This window comes from Protopterus annectens, chromosome 11.part0 (genome assembly GCF_019279795.1).
Source record: "Protopterus annectens isolate FY-2018-M chromosome 11.part0, PAN1.0, whole genome shotgun sequence".
In the NCBI taxonomy this organism is placed as follows: domain Eukaryota; kingdom Metazoa; phylum Chordata; order Ceratodontiformes; family Protopteridae; genus Protopterus; species Protopterus annectens.
Genome location: NC_056745.1, coordinates 981,080,231 through 981,095,055, shown reverse-complemented (window position 1 = coordinate 981,095,055; position 14,825 = coordinate 981,080,231). Strand labels below are relative to the sequence as shown.

Below are 14,825 nucleotides of genomic sequence, written 5' to 3'. Positions count from 1 at the left end.
GTATCTGAGACCTAATAATGGCTATAAAGGTCTTTTGACTACATAAAACTGCAAGCTGTAACTGTTCCCAGCTGAACAGCATGAAAGCACTACTGAGTCTTCGGTCTGAATCTCTTCACCTCCATAAGCAACAAGCTTTGCACAATTTGCCAAAATTAAGTTGTTCTCCAGCTTTTGCTCTAGCAACTGTTTCTGCTGACATAACATTGCACTTTGAAACAGTGTCCACTTTGAACTCTGTGGGTTTACCATTAAATCAGGACAGTACAACACACTTCATTTTTGCCAACAATTTATTTATTTATTTTACATTTGTTGACCGGGCTAGTCTAATTGGATATATGTCCATTTTCAGTAGAGGCCCGGGGAGAAAGCTCCACATAAAAGATACTAACAAACAGAACATTTAACTACAGTTACAGATTATTTGTCAGACAAAACAGGTATTACATGGTAACTTCAGCATGCATGATAGGTAAAAATAGAACAAGTAAGATGAATTCCTCCCCACCCTTTGGATGAAAAAAAATATATATTTTTTTAAAACCAAATTTTTTTTAAACCAAACACTGCAAGAAGAAAAAAGTATTCAGAAGAATGTAGGGGGTTCCCAAATCAAAGTTATGAGTAAGGCACAGGAGAACAGACTAGTTATAAACAGAATAGGGCAAATTAGTTGAGGGTCAGTAGCTCATAAATAAGAGAGAGACAGATGTCCATACAGTTTTTCCTGGGTACAATAGGTCCAACTTAGAATGTAGGGGTCTTAAAGTGGCTATAAAGTGAGTAGTAAATGGTGCTATAGCCTAGGATACCAGGAGGAGAAAAAATCTTAGTCAGGGTTAGTACAGGGACATAGCTAGTGGGTTGTAAGGTATAATTTGAGTTTCTTTTTAAATAGTGTAGTTGAAGAAAGAGATGTGAGTTCACTAGGAAGTAGGGTCCAGGTTTTACCCACAGTGTTAGAGAAAAGGGAATCTCCTGCTTTATTGTTGGGTTTTTGTCTAGATACCAGTAGTTTATTTGCTGAGCAGGGGTTTGTAAGATTTTTATATGGGCTGATTAGCCTTGTGAGAACTGGTGTGTTACCTGATTGATAAAGGATTTTATGGGTAATAATCAGTTGGTGAAATAGAATTTGATTATACAATTCCAGCCAGCCCAGTTGATTTAGATTTTGGCAGTGGTGGGTTCTGAAAGAGGAGCTGGTAGCAAATCTGGCAATATTATTGTAGGAGATTGCCAGCTTGTTGAGGTTGCTTTTAGACAGATTTGTATATATAGGAGACGCATAAAAGAGAGTTGAGATAAGGTGGGTGTGGGCAATAGTAGTTCTAGCAATGGGAGTAGGGAAGGGTTTAATTTTATAGAGGGAGCCTAGTTTTCGGTTAACTGATTTTATTGTGGTGTTGATACGAGTATTATAGTTAAGGTTGTGGTCAATAGTTACTCCTAAGAGTTTAGTAGTAGTATCAGGAGATATAACTGTGCCATTTTTAGATTTGATAGTGAAGGCAAATGGGGTAGACTTTTGTGTAGGAGTAAACAGCAGTAGTTTAGTCTTTTTAGGGTTAAGGAGGATACAACGCTGTAAAAAACATTCTTCTACTAGCTCGAAGACATTTTGGGTGAGGGACTGCAGTTCAGAAGCCCCTGTAGCTGAGGATATTAATGTGGAGTCGTCTGCGTATTGAATGGATATAGTTTGGGGGATACTAATAGACAGATCGTTTATAAAGACTGATAATAGAAGAGGGCCCAAAATAGAACCTTGGGGTGCACCAAGGGAGACAGGAAGGTGGGAGGATAGAGTGTTATCCCAAAGCACTGCCTGTTATCTAAGTAGGACTTGAACTACTGTAGTGCTTGAGTATCAAGTGAGAGGGACTTAAGAAAATTCAACAATAGTTGATGGTTAACCATGTTGAATGCTTTTGAAAGATCAATAAAGATAGCAGAGGACAGGGTGTTATTGTTACGGTTTTTGTTAATGTGGTCAGTAAATGATAGGAGGGCAGTAGTGGTGCTATGGAAAGGTCGAAAGCCATGCTGAGAGCTAGCTAACAGGCTATTTTGGAGAAGGTGGTCTAATAGTTGACGGTGGATGCATTTTTTCATGATTTTAGCTATGGGAGAGAGTAGGACAATTGGACGAAAGTTAGATAGTTCAGTTGAGTTGCCGCCTTTGTGTAGGGGTATTATATGTGAGACTTTCCAGATGGATGGGATGGTACCTTCTGTTATGGTTCTATTTATTAGGATAGAGATAGGGTAAGCAATAACTTTAGCTGCTATTTGAAGATATTTAGCAGGTAAGAGGTCAGTAGAGGGGGTAGAGGGTTTGAGTTTTTGAAGGAGGGTACAGATGAGGGATGTAGGCACAAGTTGGAAGGTAGGCAGTGAGCTAGTTGAGGAGGAGGGCAAATAAGAGGATACAGGGGGTAGTGAGTTAGCAAGTGACTGGATAGCTTCAGTAAAGAAGATATTAAAGGAATCAGCAATTTGTTTGGGAGTCTCTTGGGTAATTCCAGATGGGGTTGGTGTCTTAGAGTTGCCTGGATGAAGGAGTCTATTGATACCTGACCAGAATTTCTGTGGACTTTGCTGATTGGTTTGTTGAAGTTGAAAGTAGTAGTTTTTTTGTCTAATAGTAGTGATGCTTTAGTAGAATTTCTAAGCTGTTTAAATTTTAAATGATCACATGGGTCTTTAGAAGTATGCCATTTGGCTTAACATTTGTTTCTAAGTAGAATTTTTTGATTAGTTTCCTTTGTAAGCCATGGAGCAGTTTTGGTACTGATTCTAGGAGTACAGGAAGGGGCATGGTAGTCCAAGATTTCTAGGAACTTAGAATTGAAGTATGCCACTGCTTCCTCCAGTTGGAGGTGTTTTAAGGGTGACCAGTTGCATACATTCAGTTCATTTTGGAAGTGTTCGGGGTTAAAATGTTTATTGGAGCGAGTTGTTCTATAAGTTGAAGGGCAGGGAATATTACTATTTTGTTGAATTATATAAGTTAGTGAGTGATCACTAATGTCATCTGGCATGATGCCTGATGTATATGCTGGGGACTGAGTATTTATTAAAATCCAATCTAGGATGGTTTCTTTGTTGGTTGGTTTATGGATACGAGTGGGTGAGGTGATAGTTTGGGAGACGTCATGTAGGTTTATGTGGTTGGTTGGGTTCTCGGAATTACAGGTATTCCAGTCTATATTAAAGTCGCCTAGCAGAATGGCTTCTTGTGGATAGTTAGTGGAAAGCCAGCTAAGGATATTTTCTAGGGAGGTGATGTTATTACCTGGAGGAAGATATGAGCAAATAATGTTGATGGCCTTACAAGTATTTAGTTGTAGCTTAGTGATAAGAATTTCAGTTTTGGTATCGGATGGTGGGTTAAGTATCCAGTAGTGTAAACTGAAGCCCTGCTTTGTATATTAAGGCTATGCCCCCTCCTTTTTTGTTAAGGCGATCCACTCTTAAAATACTATATCCTGGAGGGGTGATTTCATAGTCTTGGGTTGTTGGTTTTAACCATGTTTCGGTTAGGCATAGAATGTCAAAGTTATGTACATCCAGTAGGGCATGAAGGTGAGTCACTTTACTATTAATACTTCGTATGTTCAAGTGAGCTATGAAGAGGGAGTTAAGATGCTTTGTAGGGGTGAGAAAGGAAGAGGGAGAAGGTCTGAGTTAGCAGGACTATTACTGGTAGGGCCAGGATTTGGATGAATGTCACCATCCAGTAGGAGGTGTAGGTGTAGTCTATATGTGGGAATTTGTGAAAGATTCATTATATTATGTGTTCTCTTGACATGGTATTGTTTATACGCAAAATAGATGACTCTATGATACTTAGGGAGGAGATGGTTGTAGATGTTATGCTGATGTGTTTGAGGGTGGCTGATAAAGCTGGTAGGGATGTTTGTTTAATGGGCTGGTGGAAATTAGAGTAGCTAAGATGTTCATAGGCAGTTAGGATATAGGGAAGGGAAAGGATAGGAAGAATTGAGAACAGGAGTAGGGGTTTGAGGTAAGTTGACGTGGGTGGAGTAGGCATTGTGCTGAAGAAGTTGAAGGTGGAAAGTGAACAGGTGAGGTATTTAATGAAGTGGGAGGAGTGATATACTATGATGGAATTCCTTTAATGGGTTAAGGGATGGGAATGGATAATGGGGAAGTGGGACTGGCTAGAGAGGTATAAGGCTAGATGCACTGGGGGTGGGTAGAAATTTGGGGTAGGGGAGCGGAGTGAGCCTGCAGGGCGAACGGAGCGGGTACAGCAAGAAGAAAAGGAAGCAGGCAGGTAGTGAGGAAAACAATCAGAGAAAGTGGAAGGTAGGTTCAAAGTGGGGTATACAAGGAGGTAAAGGACTTAACAGAGATGAAGAGGGTGAGATGAATAAAAAGTAACAAAAAGGAGTATGGATGGATAAAGGTGAAATAAGGTGAAATAAGATACAGGTAAGTACCTGGTTAAAACCTAGTTTCTAAGAAACAGTAGGGCTGCTAGGCAGTGGCGGTCCTATGCTGCCCTCTAGTGGTCAATCCCTATGATAGAGCGAGGGGAGAAACATAAGAGCCGTAGTGGAGAGGAGAGAATAAAAAGAACAGGGGGGGAAGAACTTTGAGGCTAGGCTGCTGATAGCTATAGGGGATACAGAGTGGGAGACTATGGCTGCTGGCTGTCCTGGCAGGGAGCGTAAACTATAACCAAAATTCAGGAAATAGTTACAAAATTATAGGAGGTGAGACACAGGTTACACATACATTACTGTCCTATTCTTGATTCCTTGGGTCAGAACAGCACAGGGGAGATATAGGCTCTTTCCTGCACTGGGATGAGTGGGTAGACACTGCTTTTAAAGTCTGGTAAATCCTCTAGATCTTGGGAAACCAGATGGAGACAATCACTGGGAGGTTTACACTGGCTGAATAGTGTCTAGCATAAAGTAAAAATACAGAGAGAGAAGAGTGTCAAAGGAAATGCAGTGCAGAGACACACATATAGAAACATCCATCAGTTTAACATCCTAAGAGACATAAAAATAAGAGAAACAAGTCTAATTCGGTTCCCAGACCCAGTACCATGCATAGTGTATAATCAATGGCAGATAACTGTAGACAGTAACCCTCAGTTATGAGGCAGTAAAAGTTGTGAAAAAAATAGGCTAATTCCCTTATTTTAGCAAAACACTTAACTTAAAAAGCATTTAAACAGTGCTAATCGTAGAACACAGTAAACGCTAATGTGAGTAAATGGTCGACAGACCTACAGCTTGATGCTGCAGGTTAACGTATCTTGAGGGTTTTAAAAGCAACGAAGCATATCTCCTAGCTAATCATCTGCAGGTACACACAAAATGGCAAGGAATGTGCGCCTTCGCAGTGCCTGGCAAGCTTTACACTTGTTACATTAAATGGCACACAAAGGGTTACAAGACTAAGCCTAGCGAGTATAGTATGTTTAAATAAGAACTCGTAGGTTAAGGAGTTCTGTTCGCTACCTTAGAAATGTATGGAATTAGCAATCTTTAAACTTCCACAAAGCTATCTACAGGTGTGTAAGTAGGAGCGTGCTAAACCTCTATTCACGAACAATACAAAGCCCGAGGGTCTAGTAGCACATACTTTACCCATTCCATGCTGATGCAACTGCAAAAAGTACAGGAACGGTTTAAACCTCTATTCTGAGAGGTTACTAAGCCCGAGGGCTAGTAGCAAGTTATTTACCCGTTCCGCGCAATGCAACAGTAATAACAAAAAGCGCGTGAATGGTGTAAACCTCTAGTTTGGGGAAATACTAAGCCCGAGGGCCTAGTAGCAAGATCTGTACCCTTACCGCACTTATACAACAGTAAAAAAGCGCTTAACAGTTTAAACAGACGCTACCGAGTGTATGAAGAGACACCTGTAAAACCGACTATAGTTAGATATACTAGAAGGTGCCCATATACCTTTAACCCCTCAGAATACACACCACTGTTAAAATACTTGACAAACACTTACTCAGACTCCACACCATAGTTGAATTCCCTTACAAGCACATTGATTATCTAAAACTATGTGCAGAACTTTTCTATAACATGTACAGCAGAGACAAAACTACAAATATCAAACTGTATTGTGCGAGCAATGCAATGGACTTGTTTAGGATTCTATTCAATTTTATAGCAGAAAAACAAGTATTGAATTAACATATAAGCCAATATAATAGCGGAACATCATACATCCAACATAAAAGCAGATAAACAAGTGCTGGCATTCAAATGCAATATAACAGCAATAAACTTACTGCAAGCTCTACAGCCTGGGATAGACAGCAGCCAGGAGGGGAGGTGGAGATTTAAAGATGGCGATCAGAGGGATAAGATGCACATAATAGCTATGGAGTAGGGGAGGATGCAGAAAGAGGGGGGAGGGGTAAGGTATGTGTATGCTTATTGGTGCAGAGTGGAACGAGTGAAGTAGGAGTATGTGTGTGAAGGTGGGAAGGGACTAAGTGGAAGGCAGGCACAGGAAGATGTGGAAGGTAATAGTCTAGGGGCTAAGTGGGTACGTGGCAAGAAGGAAAGGAAGCAGGCAGGTAGTGTGCAAAACAATCAGAGAAAGTGGAAGGTAGGTTCAAAGTGGGGTATACAAGGAGGTAAAGGACTTAACAGAGATGAAGAGGGTGAGACGAATAAAAAGTAACAGAAAGAGTGTGGATGGGTAAACGTGGAATAAGATACAGGTAAGTACCTAGTTAAAACCTAGTTTCTAAGAAACAGTAGGGCTGCTAGGTAGTGGCAGTCCTATGCTGTCCTCTAGTGGTCAATCCCTATGATGGAGCGAGGGGAGAAGCATGAGAGCTGTAGTGGAGAGGAGCGAATAAAAAAAAACAGGGGGGGGGGAGCTTTGAGGCTAGGCTGCTGATAGCTATAGGGGATACAGATTGGGAGACTATGGCTGCTGGTTGTCCTGGCAGGGAGCGCACACTATAACCAAAATTCAGGAAATAGTTACAAAATTATAGGAGGTGAGACACAGGTTACACATACATTACTGCCCTATTCTTGATTCCTTGGGTCAGAACAGCACAGGGGAGACATAGGCTCTTACCTGCACTGGGATGAGTGGGTAGACACTGTTTTTAAAGTCTGGTAAATCCTCTAGATCTTAGGAGACCAGATGGAGGAAATCACTGGGAGGTTTACACTGGTGGATAGTTTTGCAAGCTCTATAGCCTGGGATAGACAGCAGCTGGGAGGGGAGCTTGGGATTTAAAGATCTACTGCATTAACCTTTTCACCAACCACTGATACACCATCTACATAGAAAGTAGAGTTGCAACTTTCTATATGATCAACTTGCTTTTTTGAGTAACCTTTCTTAATAAATGAATAAGGTTTGCTTGATTTACAAAGCTTTTGAAAGTGGTTCCAGTTTTTACACTTGTGGTATTGCTGACCAAATGCTAAGCACTTTTCTCTTTTGGACTTGTGAATGTCACCACAATTACGACAGTTAACAATGAGACTTGACTTGGGTTTTGCTGACTCACCCTTGTGTTGCACTGAGCATGTCCGTTTTACTGAGCTAGTCTTAGAACTTGCTGGAAAGGTACAGGCTCACCCTAGAAATCCCGCAGGGGCTGCAGCTGCCATGTGCTTAGGCCTGTTTCTGTTAGACACGTGCTGCATGCTGTCCACGTTTGCTCTAGTGGCTGCTGAAACCATGCTCATCACTTGCAAGCATGTCTGTGTGCCATTCTGTAAGCTCGTGTATTTGTCAAATCTGTATGGCTTTGCTCAATGTTAAATCACTGTTTCGAAGAAAAATCTTTCTCACTACGGCATTATTAACACCACATACAAGCCTGTCCTTTATCAATTTGTCTTTCAAACCACCAAATCTGTACAATTTAGCTTTGTTTCTCAAGTCAGTAATGCACACAATAAACTCTTCGAAATAATTGTACTGTAATAAAGCACACACTGCAAACAATTTGCACACCCTGAGATACTTTGCACAACTCTAGTTATATTTTGAATAGCTTTTGTCAATGCGAAATTGTAGCTCATATCAAAAAATGTGGTCGTTTACTAAAAAAATGCAGTCTCTTTGCTTTTCTATGCTCATTTTGCCCTTTTATTGTACTTGTTATGCTCGCTTGACTTCTATCATGCTCATTACACTTTTCCTGCGCTAGTTTTACTTTTAACATGCTCGTTATGCAAATCAGAAGTAATTCTGAATGCTCTCATAAGCATTTTGAATAATTTTTTCAAATATCGTGGTTTCAAACATTTCGTTTAATCAATAATGCGTTTTGTGCTTTTTGTTTGATTTTATGTTTGCGAATGCTTCGTATCATTTTCTTTATGAAATAAATCAATTATGCGAGTTTTAATTACCTGAAATTCGTTTCTGACCTTTTTTCAATTGTTTGAGCAGGTTGGGACAAGTCATTCCTTTATACACCTGCATTTCTAATTGTGCACCTCATGGCACGACTTCTGGCTTCTTGTTGCTCGGACATCCCAGTTTTGACACCATGTCATTCAGATATGCCACTTCTAACATCATGTCATTCAGACATGCCACTTCTGACAAAATCTAAATGGAAAACACAACTTAACTTAGTACAGCCGTTTGAGAAAGTAGCTTATGTCCACCTCTGTCGCTCATCCTGTCAGGATAAAACAGACAAATGGTTGTGGGATCGATTCAAGCAACTTTATTACATACAAACTTATAAAGACTGAGGCTTAGTAACTTAAACTTAAACAATCTCATAAACAGACTGACTATTGCACTCATACATGTTAACACTCTGGCTGTTCACTCAAAATGGCACTGCTGCCTGCACATGCTCTCTATTTATATGCACATGCCCTCACTTTGAAATGCTTCTTAAAGTCACAACACACACACTAATTTACATCTACTATGTTTAGACTTTATAAAAAGATTTCAAAAAACGCATTCCACCTAGCTATGTAAGTATTATTAATCCAAAGATATATTGTTTTTATAACTGATGATAATGAATATAATTCTAGATTTGGTAGCCCAATCCCTTGTGCTGCCCAGTCTCTCAATTATGTTAGATTACATCAAGAATATTAGTAAAATGTCAAAGAGAAGAAAATGAATTATTTAGGAATTAACTTTACTAGTATTCTGGATGCAATCTAACAAGATAAATTTTAGATTGGTTGAATGACTGAAGAATATGTCTGTGTGCCTGTTGAAGTAAACAGGGCTTATTTTATAAAAGCAAATCAAACAAAATCCAAATGGAAAACACAACTTAACTGTTAGTACAGCTGTTTGAGAAAGTATCTTATGTCTACCTCTGAACAAATGAAAACAAATTTATACTCCAAACCTATCAGATGTTGCTGACACAAAACCTATAATAATTATCTTCTAAAGGGTATCCAAAAAGTGGATTCCTGTCTAGGTAAGACAAAGCCTGAGATTCCTAAACAATGCACATAAGTGTGCAGGGCTGATATCAGGCAGAAATCAAAGCCCTACACAATTCACAAATACAAATTCCTTGATGTAGCAGCATGCACTAGTATACACCTGAAAGAGTTCAGGTATGGAGTAGATATTCAAACCATGTACTTACCTTCCGCAGTTCACAAATTTATGAACTGCAGAGGCAAAGTGTATAAATTTGGTATTACAGGGCACAACTGTGGACATACCCCAGCTCCCAAAGTGGGTGAGTACGAGTAAGTATGAGTAATTTGCTGCTCAAATAAGACATCTGAGTAACTTCATCAGCCTTAAAATGCAATAAACGATTAAAATGCAATAAACGACACCAAACACTACATTTAAATAAATGGATGAAAAATCAAAGCCCATTGCAACCTACAGTACAGACAGGCATTGGGCCACATCAGCCCCTCCCACCTGACTAATCGCCTGCCAATGGCAGTTGAAACAGCACTAGATCCCATCATAATAAAACATTGCGCTCCATCCACCTTTAATAAAATGCTTGAAATTAAAATAAATAAGAAAAGAAAAAAGCTCCTGCTCTCAAAACCATAACAACTTAGGGCATAGTTTGCCTGTCCTTAACTATCTCAACAATGTGGTATCTCAGATACTTGCAGGATGCTTCAACCTCAGACTTGGTATATATTCATGATGTGACATCCCTACTCTGGGCCAATAATCAAGGAGCCGGAATTCTCACCACTGACACTGGAGAGGGACATTTACTTGGACTACAAATGAATACAGTCAGTATTTCCAGATGCAGACTTCTCTGCATCAATCACAATTTCCCTTAAAAGCACACAGGGGACACAGTCAACCTGGGGTCTGGATTTCTCTGTCTCCCTCCAGGTCTCCAATAAGACTCTCTGCTTGCACAGCTTCAGAGTTAAGTCCTCAGCCGACTGCCCAAGCCAAGTCCTCCACCACTCTCTCTGTGAAACCAGTGCTTTGTGTCCCTGCTCCAAGTAGTTGACAAACACACACTCTGAGATTTGCTCACACACACACACACACACACACACACACACACACACACACACACACACACACACACACACACACACCTGGAAAGGCTGACACAGGTTTACTAGCTATGCCCCCTTCTGCCCAGACTATAAGGTAGTTATCACTGCCACGAACCACTACAAAGTCAACTACTTAAGGCTCTTACAAGGGTATTCAAATATACTGAGTGAAATCAATATTAACACAAATGGTAGTTTCACCAGCAGCAAGGCTTTCAGGAGTGGCCAGAGTTATCACCAAATAAATATATGCAAATACTCTCAAAACTTAAATATTTTCTAAAAGGACGAGCCACAATGAGAAGTTTAAATATATTTAATAATAAAAGAACTTGAAAATACTAAATATCTATTTATAGTAAACACCAGAGTTTCAGTCACAGGAGATACTAAAAATAACACAGATGGAAAGTTTCACACAGTTAAAGAAAATCATTATTTTCCTAGTCTCATCATCTATTCCTGATCGGCTAAAAAATTACCGTTCCTACTTACTGAATAGAGCAAGGCAAGATGGTTGAGTCGTCCTTGTTGTCAGATCCAAGACAGAATACAGAATGCTAACAGCAATTTCCTACTAATATCTAAATATTATTTCAGAGTTGATTACACAATGACATCACATCTGGTCATCTTCCCACACTATTCAACACTAGAAGCTGCAGGATTTTACCACCCATATGTTACCATACACATAGACAGAGCTTTGCTCAGATGTGCTGCAGCTGCAACCATTTTACTCTTCCTACAAGAGTTACAACCTATTATTTTCCTTCCAGCATGGCACACTGTTAATACATTTTAACACAAGCAAACCTTACAGATACATTTTCAGCATGAGCATCTGTACAAATCAGTTTGATATACAAATTACATATAATTATTTACAAAATTCCAGCTAGCTGTGCTGGCACATGTCACATATCCACTGCTCTACTTATCCTGGCATGGCTGGCAATACCTCCTATTGTCACATCTGACATTCTAACACTTGTTTCCACAATTTTAAGGATTATGATTACGGTCCTCAGAATACCAACATGCACCCAAATTTTTTAAATCTGATAATGCACATACTAAAATTATTCAGGAAAAATACAGCTCTAGACTGAAAATATATGATTAAAAGCAATAACTAGTTATGTGAAGCAACTCTCCTTCGAGACAAAAATGGAACTAGTTACACCTATAATTTACTATGTGGGTATTAGGCAACAGCGTGAGTTAGCACTCTGTAGGTGTTGTCTACCCATTTTAGAGGATTATTAGCTTTAGTCCACAAAGAAAACTGTGACAATTTTCAATATCTGAGATTTATTACACAGAAAAGCACGATCTAATAAAAAGCACAAATGTCAGTAAATGGAATTTCCTTCAACTCATATACCCCATTCTGGTAGGATTTTAGCAGCTGAAAATGATCAGCAAATAAATTTTATTCAGATGGGTATGCTACAGAAGGCCAATTTTGTACACTCTTTCACAGTATGGCATAGTGGTAACTCTAAAGTGTCACAGAATTTGTGCAGCTGCTGATTTCTACAGTTCGGAGTGCATAAAACAGTTCTTTTAACTTCCATGGTTGCAAGCATCACGCAAATACACCAAAGTTTTCTAATCACAAAAGCTACCTTTTATACTGGAGTGGGGCAGACCATCATCATGTATAGCTTGAAAGGACAATTCTTTTAAGACAATCCTAACATATGGCACTGGAAGATATATATACAATTTTTCACAATACCTATAAAGAAAAGTTGATGCTTGCCAACATCCCATAGTCTAACATTTCTTCCTCGTAACATACTAGAGAATGAATCTGCATGAAGAAGAGAAGACTGAACCTACTGGCCTTAGGAATATATTATGCTTTGATAACCACTTGAAATGTACAGATTGAATGGCCAAAAACAGACTTACACATACTACGTCCAAAATGGCCATTTCCCCAAATATTCCCTTTTCTCTGATGTATGATGATCTTGTAGTTAGTACAGATATTGGGGGGGGGGGGGGGGGTTTGGCCTCTTGCAAAAAAAATACAAAAAAAAGTTTAAGGAGAACAGTGATGTTCAACATTTGCTTCTCTCCTGTGGTTTTGATCTTTGCATGTCAATGACCTATACAAATAGAACTTTCATGGAAATACGTTGAATCTTTAAGGTCCACACCATCCCTCCTCATCAGACAATGTATTTTTGAAAATCCACAAACCACTCTGGTATTTATATCCTACTAGTGCTACCGCCTTTTCAAATGCCCAAAGTGGGACATTTTTTCTAGTTGTTTATGCCATTTCATATAACATTTAGGCATTTCAGATACAAAACAGCTGTTTTATGCAACTACTAAAGAAAACTTGGGAAGTATTTTTTTGTCCTAAAATCTTAGGACATTTAACATTTTTTAGTTTTTTTTTCCCCCCACAGGACACAGCTGCCCAAAAAGGGACAGGTGGTAACCCTATATCCTACAGTATCTTTTCAGCATATTTTGGAACCTTTACCCATAAAGTTAAGTATGCCCTCACAAAGGTGGTGGCCTCCGTGATGGCCAGCTTCATGAATTGTACACTGAAGCAGCAATGTCTTCTGTGAATACACTTATCAAACACAACAGGCTCAAATTCAAATTCGGCATTACTGATATATGTGGAGAATTATCTGGTTTTAGATCCCAGGGAGTTAGAAACAAATGTGCTTGTTGTTTTGCTAAAGACAAACAGAAAAGTAAATGCAGGAAATCATCTTGAGCTGTTTTCCTGTTCAATGAAACATCTGCTACTTGATGTGTCTTAAAGTCATAATAGCGCATTCATATTAATTTTTCTTTATTCTTTTTCTTTCCAGGTATCTGCAAGGTCACCTTCTATTAACCTGATCGCTGCAGTAAGTCATCCCACTGGAACCCTTGACAGCAAATGTTATTCTCCTATATGTGTCCACCAGTCGTGAACTCCACAGAAGAGGTCCTGAGATAAAACTTTATGAAAGTTCTGTTTATGGAGGGCTGGGAAAGAATAAGGCTGTGGAACAAAAAAGGAACTGTAACTTACTCAACAGGTACAAAAACAGGAAATTTAATTGGAACAAATTTTCACGACATGTTCTGTATCTGCATCCACAGTAAACATCAACAGGTGGATGACAGCAAATCAAAGCTATGAATATATTTGTTGAAATAATTTTAGTCTGCCTTACTCAATTTCACCTGCAATCATTTAGCATTTATCCCCTACTGGCTCATTTGTTCCCTGACTCAAAGTATACAGGGACACTAGAAGAGAAAGGTAAGAAATGAGCATACATGGACACCAGAAGAGAAAGGGAAAAGATGAAGACTACGGCTGACATCCAGTGAAGCTTAGCAGAGTTGATTATGTGACCGCTAACATACACACACACACACACACACACACACACACACATACACACACACACACACACACACACACACACACACACACACACAATGGCTAGACAGTGCTGTAAAATGCTTCTACAAACAGCAAGGGTAGAAGCACATATCTCCACACCCATGACGCACAGCTAAAATATTATGTGCTCTGTGGTGGACTCATCTTAACCTGAATTTTTATTACAGGATCTGAATTTCTGGGTCCTCCCCTAAAGAAGGTTCTTGCAGTGGAACTTATCCATGTCTCTTTCTCCCAAGATGGGTATGTTGATGTTGGCTGCTCACTTCAGTCCCTCTGAGATCAACTTCTCCAGTGCCTAGATTTTCTGTACTATAGTCACAGACAAAATCTCTAGGCTGTTCATCTGGCCATACAGTGATAATGACATAGTTCCCTTACAAAGATACAGAGTTTCCGAAACTGCTGTCTTCCAAACATTAGCAGTGGCATTCAACATTTAAAGTCAGCATATTCCATACTTTATAAATTACACAGGTGTTTGGCCTCATTATACTTACTATATTTAGTCTTTGTGTGGACAGAACAGTTCTCTGGACACTGTTCAGTGACAAGTGAAGGGCTGAATAAGTTCGGACAGCATTCTAATTTGCTGCAGACTTTTTGACAAAAGTCTGCTACCTGGTCTGACATGCGCACAATCTTGACTGTGGCCCTGTAGGTCTTCCCCTTGTATCTAGTAAGAAAAATCATGTACCTATAAATAAAAATCTTTCCAAGAGAGACAAAACTGAAAGTAATTAAAGCATTCTGTTCACATATCAGTTCATTCAATAGTGCTGAAACAGGGCAATAACAGTAAAGATAAGTAATGTGATTAAAAAAAATACTAAAACCAATAAAGAGAAGTTTATGCTTGT

At 39.3% G+C, this 14,825-nt stretch overlaps 1 protein-coding gene across 1 annotated transcript in view; it reads right to left on the bottom strand.

The window, feature by feature from the left end:
* SFMBT2 (Scm like with four mbt domains 2) overlaps nt 1–14,825 on the bottom strand; it is a 2,938,510-nt gene that overhangs the window by 327,464 nt on the left and 2,596,221 nt on the right. The window contains 1 exon segment of the mRNA XM_044088354.1: nt 14,466–14,641. Coding sequence (XP_043944289.1) covers nt 14,466–14,641 — 176 coding nt within the window.